Here is a 16522-nt window from a genome sequence, read left to right as displayed (position 1 = left end):
TTTTACAAGCAAATGCATTCGTACAATAACAGAAAACAGAAACTAAAATCCAATACAAAACACATGGTGGATACGGAGGGGGCCCATAGAAAGCAGAGCTTGTAGAATACGCCCCCTCCCTAATCTAACGAAAAAAAAGCAATGCAAGCAATTCTATGTGGTGTTAGCAAACTGCTTCCAACTGAAACATGGTGTGCGTGAAATATACTGTTACTGACCTCACGTTTACGTGGGAACAACTGAACATTGAGTTCAAAAGGATAAAATTTCGTTGTCGCCACAATATCTACAGTAAACCATCCATGCGAAAAAAAGAAAATGTATATATGGAAGGTAACACACAGCACACAATGGAACCGAGGTTAATAGCGACAATATCAAAAGTGACTTTTGGTATTGTCGCTATTAACCTCGGTTCCATTGTGTGCTCTTTTGATATTGTCGCTATTAACCTCGGTTCCATTGTGTACTGCGCGATAGGGACTTGACGATGTCGCAGTCGCCTGGTATGTAAATGTATTCACTTGTGAATATGTATTACATTGCTACGTGTACGTTTTGATCAATCAAACGCACCCAAAAAGAAGACTAGTTCATTTGTCATTGGCGGGCATAATGAAAATTATAACACCCCTTGCAAGTATTCTGCCTGCTCATTGGTTTAGAGCGCGTCACATGACATGTCTTAGTTTTGCTAGACGACGGCCGTGTGATAGTGCGTCGGTTTGCCATGCGCTAGACCGAAGACTAGCACACGGTGCCGTGCGCTAGTCCGACAGACTAGCACACGGCGTGCAGTACCCAGACGTCCGTTGCGTGTACGAGGATGATAAATTAAGTCTGTAACCATTTCGGATTGCACGACACTACATGCAACACAGTAAGTAAAAGTGTTTGCAATCTGTATTCGCGTCGTCCGTGGATTGTAGCATTCAGGTCTGTAACTTAATAATAATAGTACAGTATTTAGAAATGTTTGGGGTGTTATAAAACAAATATTGACTGCTTTTACTCGTGCAATGGTTAAAAACTATGCCTCCCTCGGTGATCCCCGGAGCGTTCTATTTTCCCTCGGCTTCGCCTCGGGAAAATAGAACGCTCCGGGGATCACCTCGGGAGTCATAGTTTTAACCATAGCACTCGAAGCAGTCAATATTTGTATATTATAACACCCCTTGCAAAGATTCTGCCTGCTCATTGGTTTAGAGCGCGTCACATGACATGTCTTAGTTTTGCTACACGACGGCCGTCGGTTTGCCATGCGCTAGTCCGAAGACTAGCACATGGCGCCGTGCGCTACTCCGACAGACTAGCACACGGCTTGCAGTACCCAGACGTCCGTTGCGTGTACGAGTATGATAAATTAATAGTCTGTAACCGTTTCGGATTGCACGACACGACATGCAACACATTCAGCAAAAGTGATTGCAATTTGTATTCGCGTCGTCCGTGGATTGTAGCATTCAGGTCTGTAACTTAATAATAATAGTACAGTATTTAGAAATGTTTGGGGTGTTATAAAACAAATATTGACTGCTTTTACTCGTGCAATGGTTAAAAACAATGACTCCCTCGGTGATCCCCGTAGCGTTCTATTTTCCCTCGGCTTCGCCTCGGGAAAACAGAACGCTACGGGGATCACCTCGGGAGTCATAGTTTTAACCATAGCACTCGAAGCAGTCAATATTTGTATATTATAACACCCCTTGCAAGTATTCTGCCTGCTCATTGGTTTAGAGCGCGTCACATGACATGTCTTAGTTTTGCTAGACGACGGCCGTCGGTTTGCCATGCGCTAGTCCGAAGACTAGCACATGGCGCCGTGCGCTAGTCCGACAGACTAGCACACGGCGTGCAGTACCCAGACGTCCGTTGCGTGTGCGAGTATGACAAATTAATAGTCTGTAACCATTTCGGATTACACGACTCTACATGCAACACAGTAAGTAAAAGTGTTTGCAATCTGTATTCGCGTCGTCAGTGGATTGTAGCATTCAGGTCTGTAACTTAATAATAATAGTACAGTATTTAGAAATGTTTGGGGTGTAATAAAACAAATATTGACTGCTTTTACTCGTGCAATGGTTAAAAAACTATGACTCCCTCGGTGATCCCCGGAGCGTTTTATTTTCCCTCGGCTTCGCCTCGGGAAAATAGAACGCTACGGGGATCACCTCGGGAGTCATAGTTTTAACCATAGCACTCGACGCAGTCAATATTTGTATATTATAACACCCCTTGCAAGTATTCTGCCTGGTCATTGGCATGGTTTAGAGCGCGTCACATGACATGTCTTAGTTTTGCTAGACGACGGCCGTGTGATAGTGCGTCGGTTTGCCATGCGCTAGTCCGAAGACTAGCACACGGCGCCGTGCGCTAGTCTGACAGACTAGCACACGGCGTGCAGTACCCAGACGTCCGTTGCGTGTACGAGGATGATAAATTAATAGTCTGTAACCATTTCGGATTGCACGACACTACATGCAACACAGTAAGTAAAAGTGTTTGCAATCTGTATTCGCGTCGTCCGTGGATTGTAGCATTCAGGTCTGTAACTTAATAATAATAGTACAGTATTTAGAAATGTTTGGGGTGTTATAAAACAAATATTGACTGCTTTTACTCGTGCAATGGTTAAAAACTATGACTCCCTCGGTGATCCCCGGAGCGTTCTATTTCCCTCGGCTTCGCCTCGGGAAAATAGAACGCTCCGGGGATCACCTCGGGAGTCATAGTTTTAACCATAGCACTCGAAGCAGTCAATATTTGTATACTACGTGTACAAAATAGGACAAAAGCTCTCAGTGTACTGTGTGTACCACGCGCGCGCTCTCACACACATACACAATGTACACGAACACATTACACTACATGGCGCGCCGCCCGCGCTCACAGTGAACATCTGGAATCTTCCATTTTCGTAGGCAGGGGTTGCAACAAAACAATAAATAATCTATACAATCATAACCGGCTATAATCAACGTCAAGCGTAACAAGCTTTATGTACAAAGTTTCAACAAACCAGAACGGTACTGCACCAGTGTTACACCGCCCTGTGAATGGTATGTGCCATAGTGTGTCAGGAAGTAACCACGGCAAGGATTGGGTATTAGTTCCTTAATCAAAAATGGTCGTTTGAAAACATTGTCCAATAGACACATCTGTTGCATGGGTTTGAAGATAATTTCATGGGCTTTGAGAAACACGTCACCCTAGAGGCTACACTAACTTGTTGTTTTGGTTATAAAGCGCCGAACGAGGCCATGCCAGGTTGCTGTTTGCGTGTTGTGCACATTTGAATGGGCACTTCTGCTAATTTTCGGTATGATGCAAGTTTTGTAAACTAAATTGGGTCAACCATCTTCTCGGTTATGACATAAAATAATGTTATCATTAGAAAGGCAGGGATTTTCTGCGTAATATTCTGATCACCCCAAGTTCACAGCTTCGTCCATTTTTAGTGATGACCAATTTGAAGGCAAAACTGCAAATGTACCGTAATGCTTTTACGCGCACTGTGTGTGCGCGTGCCGTGATAATGAGCAAAATGTCACTTAGTTGATGATTGAAATACATTTTTGATCAACCAATTAATTATAAAAAAGAAAGCACTAATTGTCATTTGAAATACGTTGTAACATTATATTGGGGTAGGTTTTGTTTGCAAAATTTGAATTTGGGGAAGTGCAATTTAACGACTTATGATACCGATACCGGCGGGGCATCGCTTCCACGCTCCCATTGGTTTTGTACATCTCCCAATATAATAACAACGTGCAGAGTAAGAAATGACCTCGTCAAGTCCCATTCTCGGGACCACATTTTGACGGCGTTGTTTGATAGTAAGTTGGAGTGATATAGGGACCTCTTACACGAGAATGGGACTTGAATTAAGTCTAATCAAAGCAAGGCGCTGGGCCGAGCGGAGAGTAGAATGAGATTGTTTTCAACGTAGGTGGCGGGTTGGTGGCGATACCCCTTCCGCCCCCCCCCCCCCCCCTCGATCCGAAAAGTACTACTGCACGCTGCGTAAAAACATCACTACGTGCGCGTGTCTAGTCTTTGGTAACGCTGCAGTATTACAAGGCCATACCATAGATATATACACCTCTCTTAATATTTATGCATGAGGTACGTCACAATGCTAACTCAAAACGAGGCGATGGGCGCAGCCACTGCAAATGATAGGGGAAGTGCGCCCATATAGCCTCATTTTGGGTAAGAATTATGACGTCATGCATAAGTATTAAGAGAGGCGTATAGATGTAGAATAGTATACAAATATTGAGTGGCTCAGAGTGGAATGGGAGGAATATTATCGCAAGGTAAAATTTGGACTGTTCCATTTCACGAGACGAAGCCGAGTGAAATGGATCCGTCCAAATTTTACCGAGGTTAATGACCATAACCATTACATAGGAAATGTAATACTAATTAACAAAACATATACAAGTAAAATCATTTCAACAATATATCCTACTTTTAAGATGTCGACTTCCCGAGATAATTTATCACAGGAAGACGACATCCTACTTTTAGGATATCGTTACCCCGAATTAAATTTGTCACATGAAGACGACAACATAATTTAAGGGTGTCGACATTAAGAAATAATTATCTCGGTTTGTTGACTTGTTGGGAAGCACTGGTCAGCTTAGGTTTCTCTCTTCATCTGTCTCACGGTCATTAATCGGCTGCGCATACAATCCACCGACAGTCAAGTAGACGCAAGTCTCAATTACTGGGATATCTCATCAGAGCACAGCGTTTTCACCTGCAACATGGCATCGGCATTTAATCCAGACCATGATTTATTATTTCTAAATCGAGTAAACTTGAAACGAAATTTAAATATACAAGCGACTAAGTTGTTTTATTGACAAGCATGGCCTTTTATCAGAATCCCAATACGGTTTCAGAGCACAACGTTCCACACAGTTAGCTATTACAAGTATGTTAGAGAAAATTATTAACGCCATTGATAATAAACAATTTTCTATTGATGTTTTCTTGGACCTGTCCAAGGCTTTCGACACTGTTAACCATGACATTCTTTTTAGTAAATTAGAGAATATTGGTGTTCGTGGGTTGGCCCTGGAATGGTTTAAGAGCTACTTAACACACAGAAAGCAATTTGTTTCGTATAATTCTAGACAATCATCCAATACAAATATTTCTTGTGGAGTTCCTCAAGGTTCCATATTAGGTCCTCTATTGTTCATTATCTATAAATGATATTTGTAGTTCGTCTAGTTTGATATCCTTCTGTATGTTTGCAGATGATACAAGCCTTTTATATAAACACAACAATGTTGACGTAGCTATACAAAACCTTAACGTGGAGCTCGTTAAAATAAGTAACTGGCTTCTAGCAAATAAACTGTCAATTAATGTTCTGAAAACAAACTATATCATTTTCTGTGCTAGGCAAAAAAAATATGTGCGCCATGTACCCCTCTGTTTAAGTGGCAGTGCTCTCAACCAAACAAAGAGTTGTAAATTCTTAGGTATTAATATTGATGAGAACTTGTCCTGGAAAAAACACATATATGTTTTAACCACCCAAATCTCAAAAAATGTTGGTATTATGAATAGATTGAAATATTTTCTACCGCAAAAGATTTTGTTAACTTTGTACAATGCATTCATTCTTTCATATTTAAATTGCGCAAATTATCCTGGGGTCACGGAAAGGCACTATGTAACAAACTTTTACTATTGCAAAAGAAAGCCGTTAAAATTTTTACAAAAGCCAATTATCTTTCTCATTCAGCTCCTATATTTGCCGAACTTAAAGTGCTCAAATTTAATGACCTGTATCGTCTGAACTTGGGTAAATTCATGTTCAAGAACAAATACCGCCTGTTACCTAATAGCTTTAATGAAATGTTTACTTTAGCTTCATCAATGCATTCCTATGGTACTCGTAAAGCATTGAAGGGGGATCTGTATGTCAATCACAATATAACTTCAATTCATAAAAATAGCGTTGTATAACGAGGAGTAGAATATTGGAATAGTCTTCCCATACATTTTAAGCAACCTTCTACAATCAGTAAATTTTCAAGAAAACTTATCTGTAGTGCCATCAAAATCTAACGTTGTTCATTTTAATCGTTTGCTTTGTTTGGTCTCAGCTGTCAGCTTGTGTACCTGTGTGTCTGTTTTGTCTCTCACATAGGGAATACTTTGGTACACTATTAGTAATCGGCGTCTTACTTCACGAAAGCGAGATGTCGTTTTTTTTTGGTTTTTTTTCATACTGTTGCATTATTTTGTTCTCTGATTTTTATCATCATTGATATTAGGCAAATTTATGTACAATTTAATCGGCAATCATTCTACCTGTATTTTCGAAAAAAATACAAAAACTACTACTCAAATGCATATTCCTTATAACCATATAATTCATGACTTTAATAGTACGAGTCCATTTAATGATGACTCGCCTACACCTATCGTCTGACCATGTTGTCCCTTGTCTTTGTCTTTGTTTGTGTTCCTTGGTATCATGTTTGTCTGTCAATAGGTTAGGGCACAAAAGCATTTTGCTTAACTTTACACCTAAATGTTGTCTTTAAATTACTACGTGTTTATTTTTTTTTTGAAGTATTGTGTACCTAATCATACCTCATACTATATTGCTTGTTTTAATTTTGACATAAATGTACGCTATTGTATTATTGTTTTGTATGACAGCATTGAAATAAATGTACTGAATACTGAAGCCAATTTCCTCGGCCGGCGTGACGTCATAGTTATGTTATTGTTTTCCCTTGTAGTACGTTGGGTTTGATGCGGTAAAGTGCACCCCTCCGCCCATAATAGACGCGCTCAAGGGTGTATCCACAAGTGGTTCATAATGTCATGACGTGTAAACCGATGTACAATCTCAAAGTTAATTATGACGTCATTTAAAGCCATTATACACTTTCGGTACAGAAAAAAAAAGTTCACAGATTTACAAGGGTGAAAGACTACTCTTGAAATATTGTTCCATGAAATGCTTTACTTTTTGAAAAAAAATTAAAACAATATCAATTCTCGATAGCGAGAATTACGGATTTTTTTTAAACACATGTCATGACACGGCGAAACGCGCGGAAACAAAAGTGGGTTTTCCCGTTATTTTCTCCCGACTCCGATGCCTGATTGAGCCTTAATTTTCACAGGTATGTTATTTTATATATAAGTTGTGATACACGAAGTGTGGGGCTTGAACAATACTGTTTACCGAAAGTGTATAATGGCTTTTTTTTTAAGGTATGATGCATATCCTTTACTGTGATAACGGTTGAGAGTTGAAGTTAAGGGATACTTCATTAAGCCCAATCAATCTTCCTAATCACTTCATTTCTGACATGATTTTACATGGCATTAAGGCAATCATAGGTAACCACTGAGAGACGGTTCATCTTAATAGGGAAAAACTGTGGATAAGGCGACTTCAGACTATTCGACCATGGTCTGAATATCCAAGAAGGAAATGACTAATAAAAATTAAAAAACCTTTGTCCTTGCCTTCTCCTCTTCCCCAATGATATTCCCCTTTTTTTAGCCTGCCTCATTCACTATTTAATTACGTTTTCTCTCTCTTCCCACCCCTGATTGTGTACTTTGTCTTTCCATCTTGTGGTCAAACCATGCATATTTCTAGATGAATTTTGACTGAATTGAATCTAAGAAATGTTGGATTGCTTAAGTTGATCTGGGTCAGAGTAATCGATCGAAACCAACCGTCAATCTTTATTAGATTTGATAGCTAAGATCGGTATGGTGTTGTGTTCGTAAGAGGCTAACGGGATTATGATAGGATTGGTCGGGATGTGAAGGTTGGGCAACAGTTTCGATCGATGTTGGTTAAAACCTGCCAACACTTTGTTTTCTTTCCAAACACAAAAACGGTTTATGATTTCTTATGACGTTGGGTTAGTCAAATACCATGCGTCTTTCACTTTATGTGTCGAATTTATTGATGGACATGGCCGAGTTAAATGGATAATTAGACAGTGGTTTATAGGTACTGACGGCCTTAATTTGAGAAAAAAATTATACGAATAACGTTTTGACTACGACAACTCTACTTATAACATTTTCTCTAAAATGTTTACTCAAAAGAGAACCATTTTGCCAGGCCAGTTTAAATACACGTTTTTCTTCTCAACGCTTACCGTACAAAAAGATAGTCAACAAAAGAAAGGTCTGGTGCCCATTTTTCGAAACCAGTTTTTTTTTTTGCTCCACCATCCTCCTTCCCACGGGTTTAATGCAACAATACCGGTTCATCACAACCAACAGCTTAGTCCGGTTCATACTTCCTGTGAATGCGATTGCGATACGAATTTTGACGTCATAAATGCGCAACAAATAACTCGGAACAGATGACTTGTGCGAAACATTCGCTGAGAGGGTAACCAATTAAGTGACTTCAAAATTAGCTTCGCATTCGCAGGAAGTATGAACCGGGCTTTAACCATAATTAAATACTCGAATTATGAATACTGTGTATCATACGAACACTTAAAGTGACTTTAAGACTGTGATGTCAGCTGGAAAAATATAGAATTGTAATGTATCCACAACCTCCATTCCAAAATGCAGATCTACCACCTTGGTTTATGGGGCCCAAAATACGTATGGATCGTTCCCGGCTGGTACCCGGCCGGATGGTGGTTGACAGTCACCAGAGAAAACCACGGTTGCACGGCTGAACAACTTGACGAGATGTTGATATACCACCTCTTTGTGAGCGGTGTTCAAGTAATCGATAAATTGGACGATATCGACTACCACGGTCTTGTGAGTATCGATGTTTTTGCGTGAAGTAATATATTCACGTTTTTGGTCATATCGGGACCCGATTTAATAATAAAAAACTGTCAGGCAAAAGTGGCGCTACCAGTGTTAGCAGATTTAAGCAAGAAACCAGTCAGACACAGTACACACTTAGCTGTACTGAACACTTCCTCTGATGTTGCGATTTCACAAAATGAACGTCCCCAATCAAGACTAATGGTAGGATTCGAACCACGGACGTTTGCCTTTTTAATATAATAATAACAATAAGAACCCGTTTTTATATAGCGCTTTTCACACCCGGGGGCGTCCCAAAGCGCCTCCCACAACGGCACCACCTGATGACAATAAAAAACATGACTGGAATGGTACCATTCTTTTATCAGAGGTATGGATGTGTGTTGGTGTGTTGGCCCCGATGCTAATTAGCCATGTGACAGATTTTGTTCGCTGGGTATGGTAAACAAAAAAAGTGAATCTTTAAAACAAAACAAAAATGGTAGCTGGAATGTTCCGGTCTAGGATTTTAAGGATCAGTCTGGGCATCGCAACTGGGACAAACAATAAGATACGTAACTTGAGGCTCATGAAAGAGGACACGGGACTCTATAAGGGTTTTAAAATGAATTCCACTCACACTATCAAATTTTAACTCCACAGAAACCCCAAGACGACCCGACTCAACGGCAGTACCTCAAATGGCTGAGGATGAAGAGTCTCTTGGATAATAACTGGGCAACGCTCGGGTACGCGTATGACGCGCTCTTCGTCATTGCTCTGACGTGCAATGCGTCCATTGCTGACCTTGCCGAGATGGTTCCACCCCGACGGCTGGACGACGATGTATACGAGGATGAAGAGATTTCTAAGATTTTCCGACGCAACGCTGAAACCATTGACGTGTATGGTGTCACAGTAAGTATTTTAACAGCTCGGTTTGAAAGTGTTATGCTTTATGGTTTAACAAAATGAAGGTTCAAACCACATGACACTAGCCCACAAACACGACCACACCTACTTTGTAGAGCATCAGATCAAGACATCAACATTCTGCCTGCAGAACAGAGAAGACTGGATTTATCGAATGATGTCCCGCCTGCGGGCGTTTAAAAAAAAAAGTACCCAAGGAGGTTGAATTGTATAAATTCAGTGACATTTGAGACAACCTAACTGAGTTATTTGTTTGCCCATTTTGTAAGGATTCGCATATGCATGTGATCTTTTTCACAGAGGTCGGAAAGTACTGATTATACAGTGCTAAACACACATCGGTGTATATGGGTGAAACAATATTCTTTGTCCCCTATGCAAATTTAACGACTAATCCCCGATGCAAACTTAACCACTATTAAAGACTCTCATTTTGGAAACTAGTTGATCTTACAACTGAAATTGTCTTGAAATTGTCATTCTCATTCACCAGTTTTTTCTTCTTTTCTTTTACCCTTTTTTCTATGTCACCCTTTGTTTTTCTATGCACTTAAAAGGACCATCTTGTGATAAGTCAAGACGGGGCTCGAGTCTTCACAGAATATGTTTACATCGAACAAAGTCAAGGTAATTAAATAAGTACATTATACGATTTGTTATTTCTATTATATTGTTTTAACCAGTCATTGAGGCAATTACTGAACTGAACGAGCTTTATTTGTACGTGACTGAACTCAACAGCAGCCATCTTGTCAACAACAGTAACACCAAACAACAACAACCAATAGAGGGCGCTAAACAGAAAAGATACTTCGCAAGTTACTACAGCTGTAATGTTTGTTCTCCATCGTGATGAATTGGTTTGGGTTTGGGTAGGTCGTAGTACTTAAAGTCACCTGGAAGTGGTATTTTGTCAAAATAAAGCTTTTATCACTAAAATAATATGTGTTTTGATGAGTGGAATATGAATAAACAAATAACAAAATTTGTTTCCATTTTATTTACACATTTAAAAGTAGGCCCGACCCGAGAGTGCGCTGTTCGTGACGTCAAACGAGGCGCGAAATTTGAAGAGAAAATGTGTAGTCCGGCCCCGTACACTACGTCCGGGTACCGGATTCTCGAAGCACGGCGGCCCGAAGTGTTTGCTGCACAGCGCTGGAAAAAAACGTCGGACCGGACCACTTGGCAAACTGACCCTATCTTTAGTTGTTTTGTTGCATCAAGCAGCAATACACCTGGTTGACATTGCCGGAAAAATGCAAGGAAACCTTTTTTCGAAACGTACAAACTCGCGACTAGGACTTGCATGTACTTGCACGTACATGTGTTCGATGTTCGATCGAGGCAAAGTCTGCCTCGATTGACGTCACAAAAGGGCATAGGCGGAGTCACTCCCAAACAAATTTATCTATTTTTTTTACATATTAATAGTTACAAACAATTATTCAAACAATTATTTTATTGTTCACAAACTTATACTCTAATGTTTGACGGAAAAAAATCCAGGTGACTTTAAATGCGGGCTGGTGTACTCACCCGTAAAGGTTGAATCACGCATTCAATTCGTCGTTCGTACCACGAACTGACCTAACTTCGGAGAAATCACGATTGAAGTTGCACTACTTTTCAAACTGCTCTTTCGGAGTCTGCTTACCAACTTTATTGTATTATTTTATGACGAAAAAAAAGCTGAATACTTTATTCATACAGAACTATCAATGTGTTTTCACCCCTAAACTATTTTTCTAAACTTGAGGTATCGAAATCAAATTCGTGGAAAATTACTTCTTTCTCGAAAACTACGTCACTTCAGAGGGAGCCGTTTCTCACAATGTTTTATATTGTCAACTTCTCCCCAATACTCGTTACCAAGTAAGATTTTATGCTAATAATTATTTTGAGTAATTACCAACAGTGTCCAGTGTCTTTAAATGTGATCACTGTGTTCCTATTATGAGAGCGATGGGTCCACATAGACTGCTGATGCATAGACAGTCAATGTTTTATAATTATAGCCTACTGAATGTCAAACCGAACCTAACTTACCGAAGATCTTGTCCGGTGGTAACCTTGTATAGTAGTCTGCCTGTTAGCCTGCTGAATGTCAAACGAAGGTTGACACATGTGCGTGTTTGAATTAAGGCAGGGTATTAAAATCAGCATTATTATATACTACACTCCTCTCTCTCTCTCTCTGAGCGTTAATTCAATTTTCGCCGATGAAGACTCTGTGTTGACAAGGTGAAGTACAAAATGAAGCAACAGTATTGATCTTGACTTTGTGTCACCATTTTTCCCCACAGTCAATGTTTAAAATTGTACCCTTCTGAATGTCAAACCTATTTGAATGTAGATAGCGTTAGGTGGTACAATCACAATAGCCTGCTGAATGTCAAACGTATGGAGTTGACTGTTAAAGGAACACGTTGCCTTGGATCGGTCGAGTTTGTTATTAAATGCATATGGGAAAAAAGGTGTTGTTAAAGTAGAATACAATGATCCACACAAACATGACTCGAAAATGTACGGTTTTCCTTTTACCTCGTCGACTAACACGATCGACCATTTATGGGAGTCAAATCTTTTACTCCCATAAATGACCAACCGTCTTAGTTCGCAGAGTAAAAGGAAAACCACGCAATTTCGAGGCAAACTTGTGTGGATCATTCTATTCTACTTTTAAAAGATCTTTCTATCCATATGCATTTGATAACAAACGGTTACAAACGCTTTTTATATACCAACTCGTCCGATCCAAGTCAACAAGTTCCTTCAAAGACAATGGACAGTGGCTAGTGGCCGTTGCTTGTGTGCGTGTTTGTACGGGGGGGGGGGGGGGGGGTAAAGCAGACAGTACTCCATCATTTCTGGTGATGAAGACTCAATATTGACAAAATGAACTACAATATAAAACAACGGTGTAAATCTTGAGTTGGGACACAGAACTACTACCATTTTCGACAGTCAATGTTTAAATTTATAGCAGACTAAATGTCAAACCTAATTTGATTGTAAATAGTAGACTGCGTGCGGTTGTAACTTGATTAGCCGGTTGAACCTAAAACCTTCAGGTTCACTGTTGATTGTGTTCGATGGTTGTTGCTTGTGTGCTTGTTTTGAATGGGGGCATTGAAAGCAGAATTGTGTACTATATCCCTTCTCTTTGCGTTATTTCGTTTTTCGCTCATGAAGGAACTGTAATGACCAAGTGAACTACAAATTGAAACAACGGTGAGAACTTTTTTCACCTTTGCTCAGTGAAGAACAATACTTTAGGTCCAATATAAACCCTATAAGATTACTTGTGGTGTTAAAGGCAGTGGACACTATTGGTAATTACTTAAAGTAATCATTAGCATAAAACATGAGGAATGGGGATAGGTTGATATTATAAAACGTTTTGAGAAACGGCTCCCTCTGAGGTGACGTAATTTTCGAGAAAGAAGTAATTTGATTTCGAGACCTCAAGTTTAGAATTTGAGGTCTCGAAATCAAGCATCTGACATCACACAAATTCGTGTGACAAGGGTGTTTTTTGCTTTCATTATTATCTCGCAGCTTCGATGACCAATTGAGCTAAAATTTTCACAGCTTTCTTATTTTATGCATATGTTGAGATACACCAAGAGAAAAGACTGGTCGTTGACAACTACCAATCGTGTCCAGTGTCTTTAAATCGTGTCCATTAGCCATAAAAACAACAATTGCATGTCACATGTGTGTTTTTTGAAATGTCCGTTGCACATTGGAAACGTTTTCGTTTTGAAACAGCCTCGTCAAAAAGTGAATACTATTGTTTATTAAGGTTAATTTATACACTGCACTGGCGGCCAAGCAGGATGAAAAGTACATTTACAAGTAAGAACAGTTCATATATCATGTACTCTGGTATTCAAAAAAATATATATAAATGTAATTGTTTTAAAAATTGCAGGAAAAGCCGCCATAGCAAATAAAAAAGCTTGAACCGACACTGGCGGTCAAGCATGCTAGAAAGTCACATTACAAGTAAAACTGCTGGTTCATATAGAAAAAAAACAATTATACATATATAAAAATTTGAATACAAATTATTACTGACCACTCAACTTAAATCTCCCAAGAGGTCAAAGCTTCCTTATACATGTAATATGTTTATATCTATATTTTGTTGGGTATAAACTCAGTTTAACAGCAAATACCACATTATTTTATCCCCCTTTAATTAAGATCAATTACTAATAAACCACAAAGGAAAATGGCGGGGTAAATTTTAAAAAGCTGTGGGATTGAACAAGGAGAACTAATTCACACTTTTTCTTTTTTAATGCTTCTCAATTAGCAAATGGATCTTACGCCAAGGTGGCTATATTTAACACAGCGAATTCAACAGTGTCTCTACTGGATGGACGGACACTCCTCTGGTCAGGTATAGATTATTTCTGACTTCTTATTGTGTACGTTCTAAAATATTACGTTACCCCGTAGCGTTACGTTACGATGTTGCGATGTTGCGTTACGATACTACGTTAACGTAACTTAAGGAGTTACAAAACGACATGTTTGAAGATAATATATATATTTTGTATTTGAACAAAATTTTTATTTCTTTTTAAAATTATTTGTGTTACATAACGTTCCAAATAATAGAGAAACAATAATGTTAACAATCAGAATAGAATTGAAAAAATAATAATAATAACGATAATTTAGGATGACCAATATTAACGATCTCTTCACCTCTTCAGGAAAGGGTCCACCAGTAGACGGGATCACGGAGATCGAAGAACCCATTACGATCTCTCTGGTCAACCGACTGGTGTCGTACGTACTTTCTGCATTCGGCTCACTCCTTGCGCTGTATTTCGTGACGATTAATATTCGATATCGAAACCGAAGGTACGTATCAGGCTTATGTATCTAAAATTTGGTGTAACGACGTGTATATTTATTGTTTGTGTATCGGTTAGTGTTGTTTGATTGTGTATCGAGTATCGACCGGTATAACAGCATGTATTAATTGATAAATGTATTGAAAGGTATCGACTGATTGGTATATCGAAATATACCGATCGATTAGTGTATGGACATGTATTGATTTGTTGTTAAGTCAACATGGATTGATTGATTGGTTTACCAACATGCATCGACTGATTGGTATATCAACATGAATTTATTGATAAGTATTTGAACATGCATCGATTGATGTGTGTATTGACACGTATTGACTGGTAAGTGTATCGACATGTATTGATATAGACATATTTTGTTTGCTTGGTGTATCGACATTTATCGATCGCTTGGTGTATCGACGTGCATCGGTTGCTTAGAAGGGGTGAGCTTTTGGGGCTGGTATTGCGCCTTCCATTGTAATACAACCAAGTACCGTCAAACACAGCGATAATCACTAATAAACTTTATAAGAATGCCATAAAGGACAATTAAAACAAACTGCGACAGGTAAAACAACGTTCCAAATAATTTGTTTTGTTCCCAAGACTGAAACTTTTTTTTTTATTTAGTCCATTTTAACTGTCCAAAAGTTCACTCCTAGATTATTCAATCAAGGTCCTTTTTGTTCAAAGTTCATGAAAAACCGTGCAAAATACACCAACAAACAAACAAACATCCCAACTCATTTAGGTTTAGGTTTCAATATACTTATTTAAGAGGGCAATGAAGAAAGACTACGGTGTTTTCTCCAAGACAAACACAGGTGGAGATCGAGCACAGTGGGTCAGTTGTCTATTGTGTTTTTATTGTCTTGTCGTCTTCATTTTAGTTTGATTTATTGCTTATATTTGTATTCATTTATTTATTAATTTCCGAGTTGATGTAATTCTTTATTCATTTATTTATTCATTTATATATATGTGTATCAATTAGATTTCATCTAAGGAATCTTCAATAACAAGATTGATAAAAACATGACAGAGCCGAAGTTGAAATTATGATTATATGAATACAAACAATTATATGCATAATATACAATGACATGTGATTTTGTGAAATTTCTGTAGTTTTGTTGGGCTGCCTTTGTTGAACTATTACTCACTTGTTGATTCATGCGTTTAAAATGTTGCCTTCCTCTTATTACTGTGTCAACATAAATCACAGAGCAACATTCTGCAACTAGTATTAAATCAACTCACGCAGAAGACAACTCCGATTGCAAGGAGATTCTGTCTTTACACATTAACGGCACTGCAGCCGATTTCACGAAATGCTGGGATTAATCCTAACTCGAGTTAGGACGGGTAACCCGTCCTAACTTAGGATGGATTCAATCCGTCCTACGTATTTGGATACGGAACTGAACCCGTCCGAAGTCTTAAGATGAATCCTAAGTTAGGAAGAGTTTGGTGAAATCGACGGCAGGACACTTTTGCCATTTGTCAAAGACAGGAATTCTCCTTTGTGTTTCCCAACATATGCACACACAAAAAACACGTACAAATTTTGGCTAAATTGGTCATCGAAGTTGCAAGAAAAAAATGAAAGGTAAAAAAAAAGACCTTGTTGAAAAAGTGTGCGCTTCATCATAGATGCGTAGTAAAGGCTCACAAATTTGTTTCATTTCAGGTGCCTAATAGAAGGCCTCAGGCCTGAAGGTTTTTTTTTTCACACTTGAGTGAGAAATTACCGTTTTCTCAAAAACTACGTTACCTCGGAGGGAGCCGCTTCTCACAATGTGTTATAATAATTGTATCAACATCTCTTCATTGCTCGTTACCAAACAAGTTTGTGTGCTAACAGATATTTTAAGTAATTGCCCATTGTGTCCAGTGCTTAAACAAACCGCAACATTCCGCAA

At 38.9% G+C, this 16522-nt stretch overlaps 1 protein-coding gene across 1 annotated transcript in view; it reads left to right on the top strand.

Annotated features, from left to right (window-relative positions):
• LOC139937756 (gamma-aminobutyric acid type B receptor subunit 2-like) overlaps nt 1–16522 on the top strand; it is a 67910-nt gene that overhangs the window by 38385 nt on the left and 13003 nt on the right. Inside the window, exons 6-10 of the mRNA XM_071933053.1 lie at nt 8602–8799; nt 9457–9711; nt 10284–10353; nt 14051–14137; nt 14457–14607. Coding sequence (XP_071789154.1) covers nt 8602–8799; nt 9457–9711; nt 10284–10353; nt 14051–14137; nt 14457–14607 — 761 coding nt within the window. The remainder of the gene's footprint in view (nt 1–8601; nt 8800–9456; nt 9712–10283; nt 10354–14050; nt 14138–14456; nt 14608–16522) is intronic.

This window comes from Asterias amurensis, chromosome 5, assembly GCF_032118995.1.
Source record: "Asterias amurensis chromosome 5, ASM3211899v1".
Taxonomy (NCBI): domain Eukaryota; kingdom Metazoa; phylum Echinodermata; class Asteroidea; order Forcipulatida; family Asteriidae; genus Asterias; species Asterias amurensis.
This window is presented reverse-complemented; position numbering and strand designations above follow the sequence as displayed.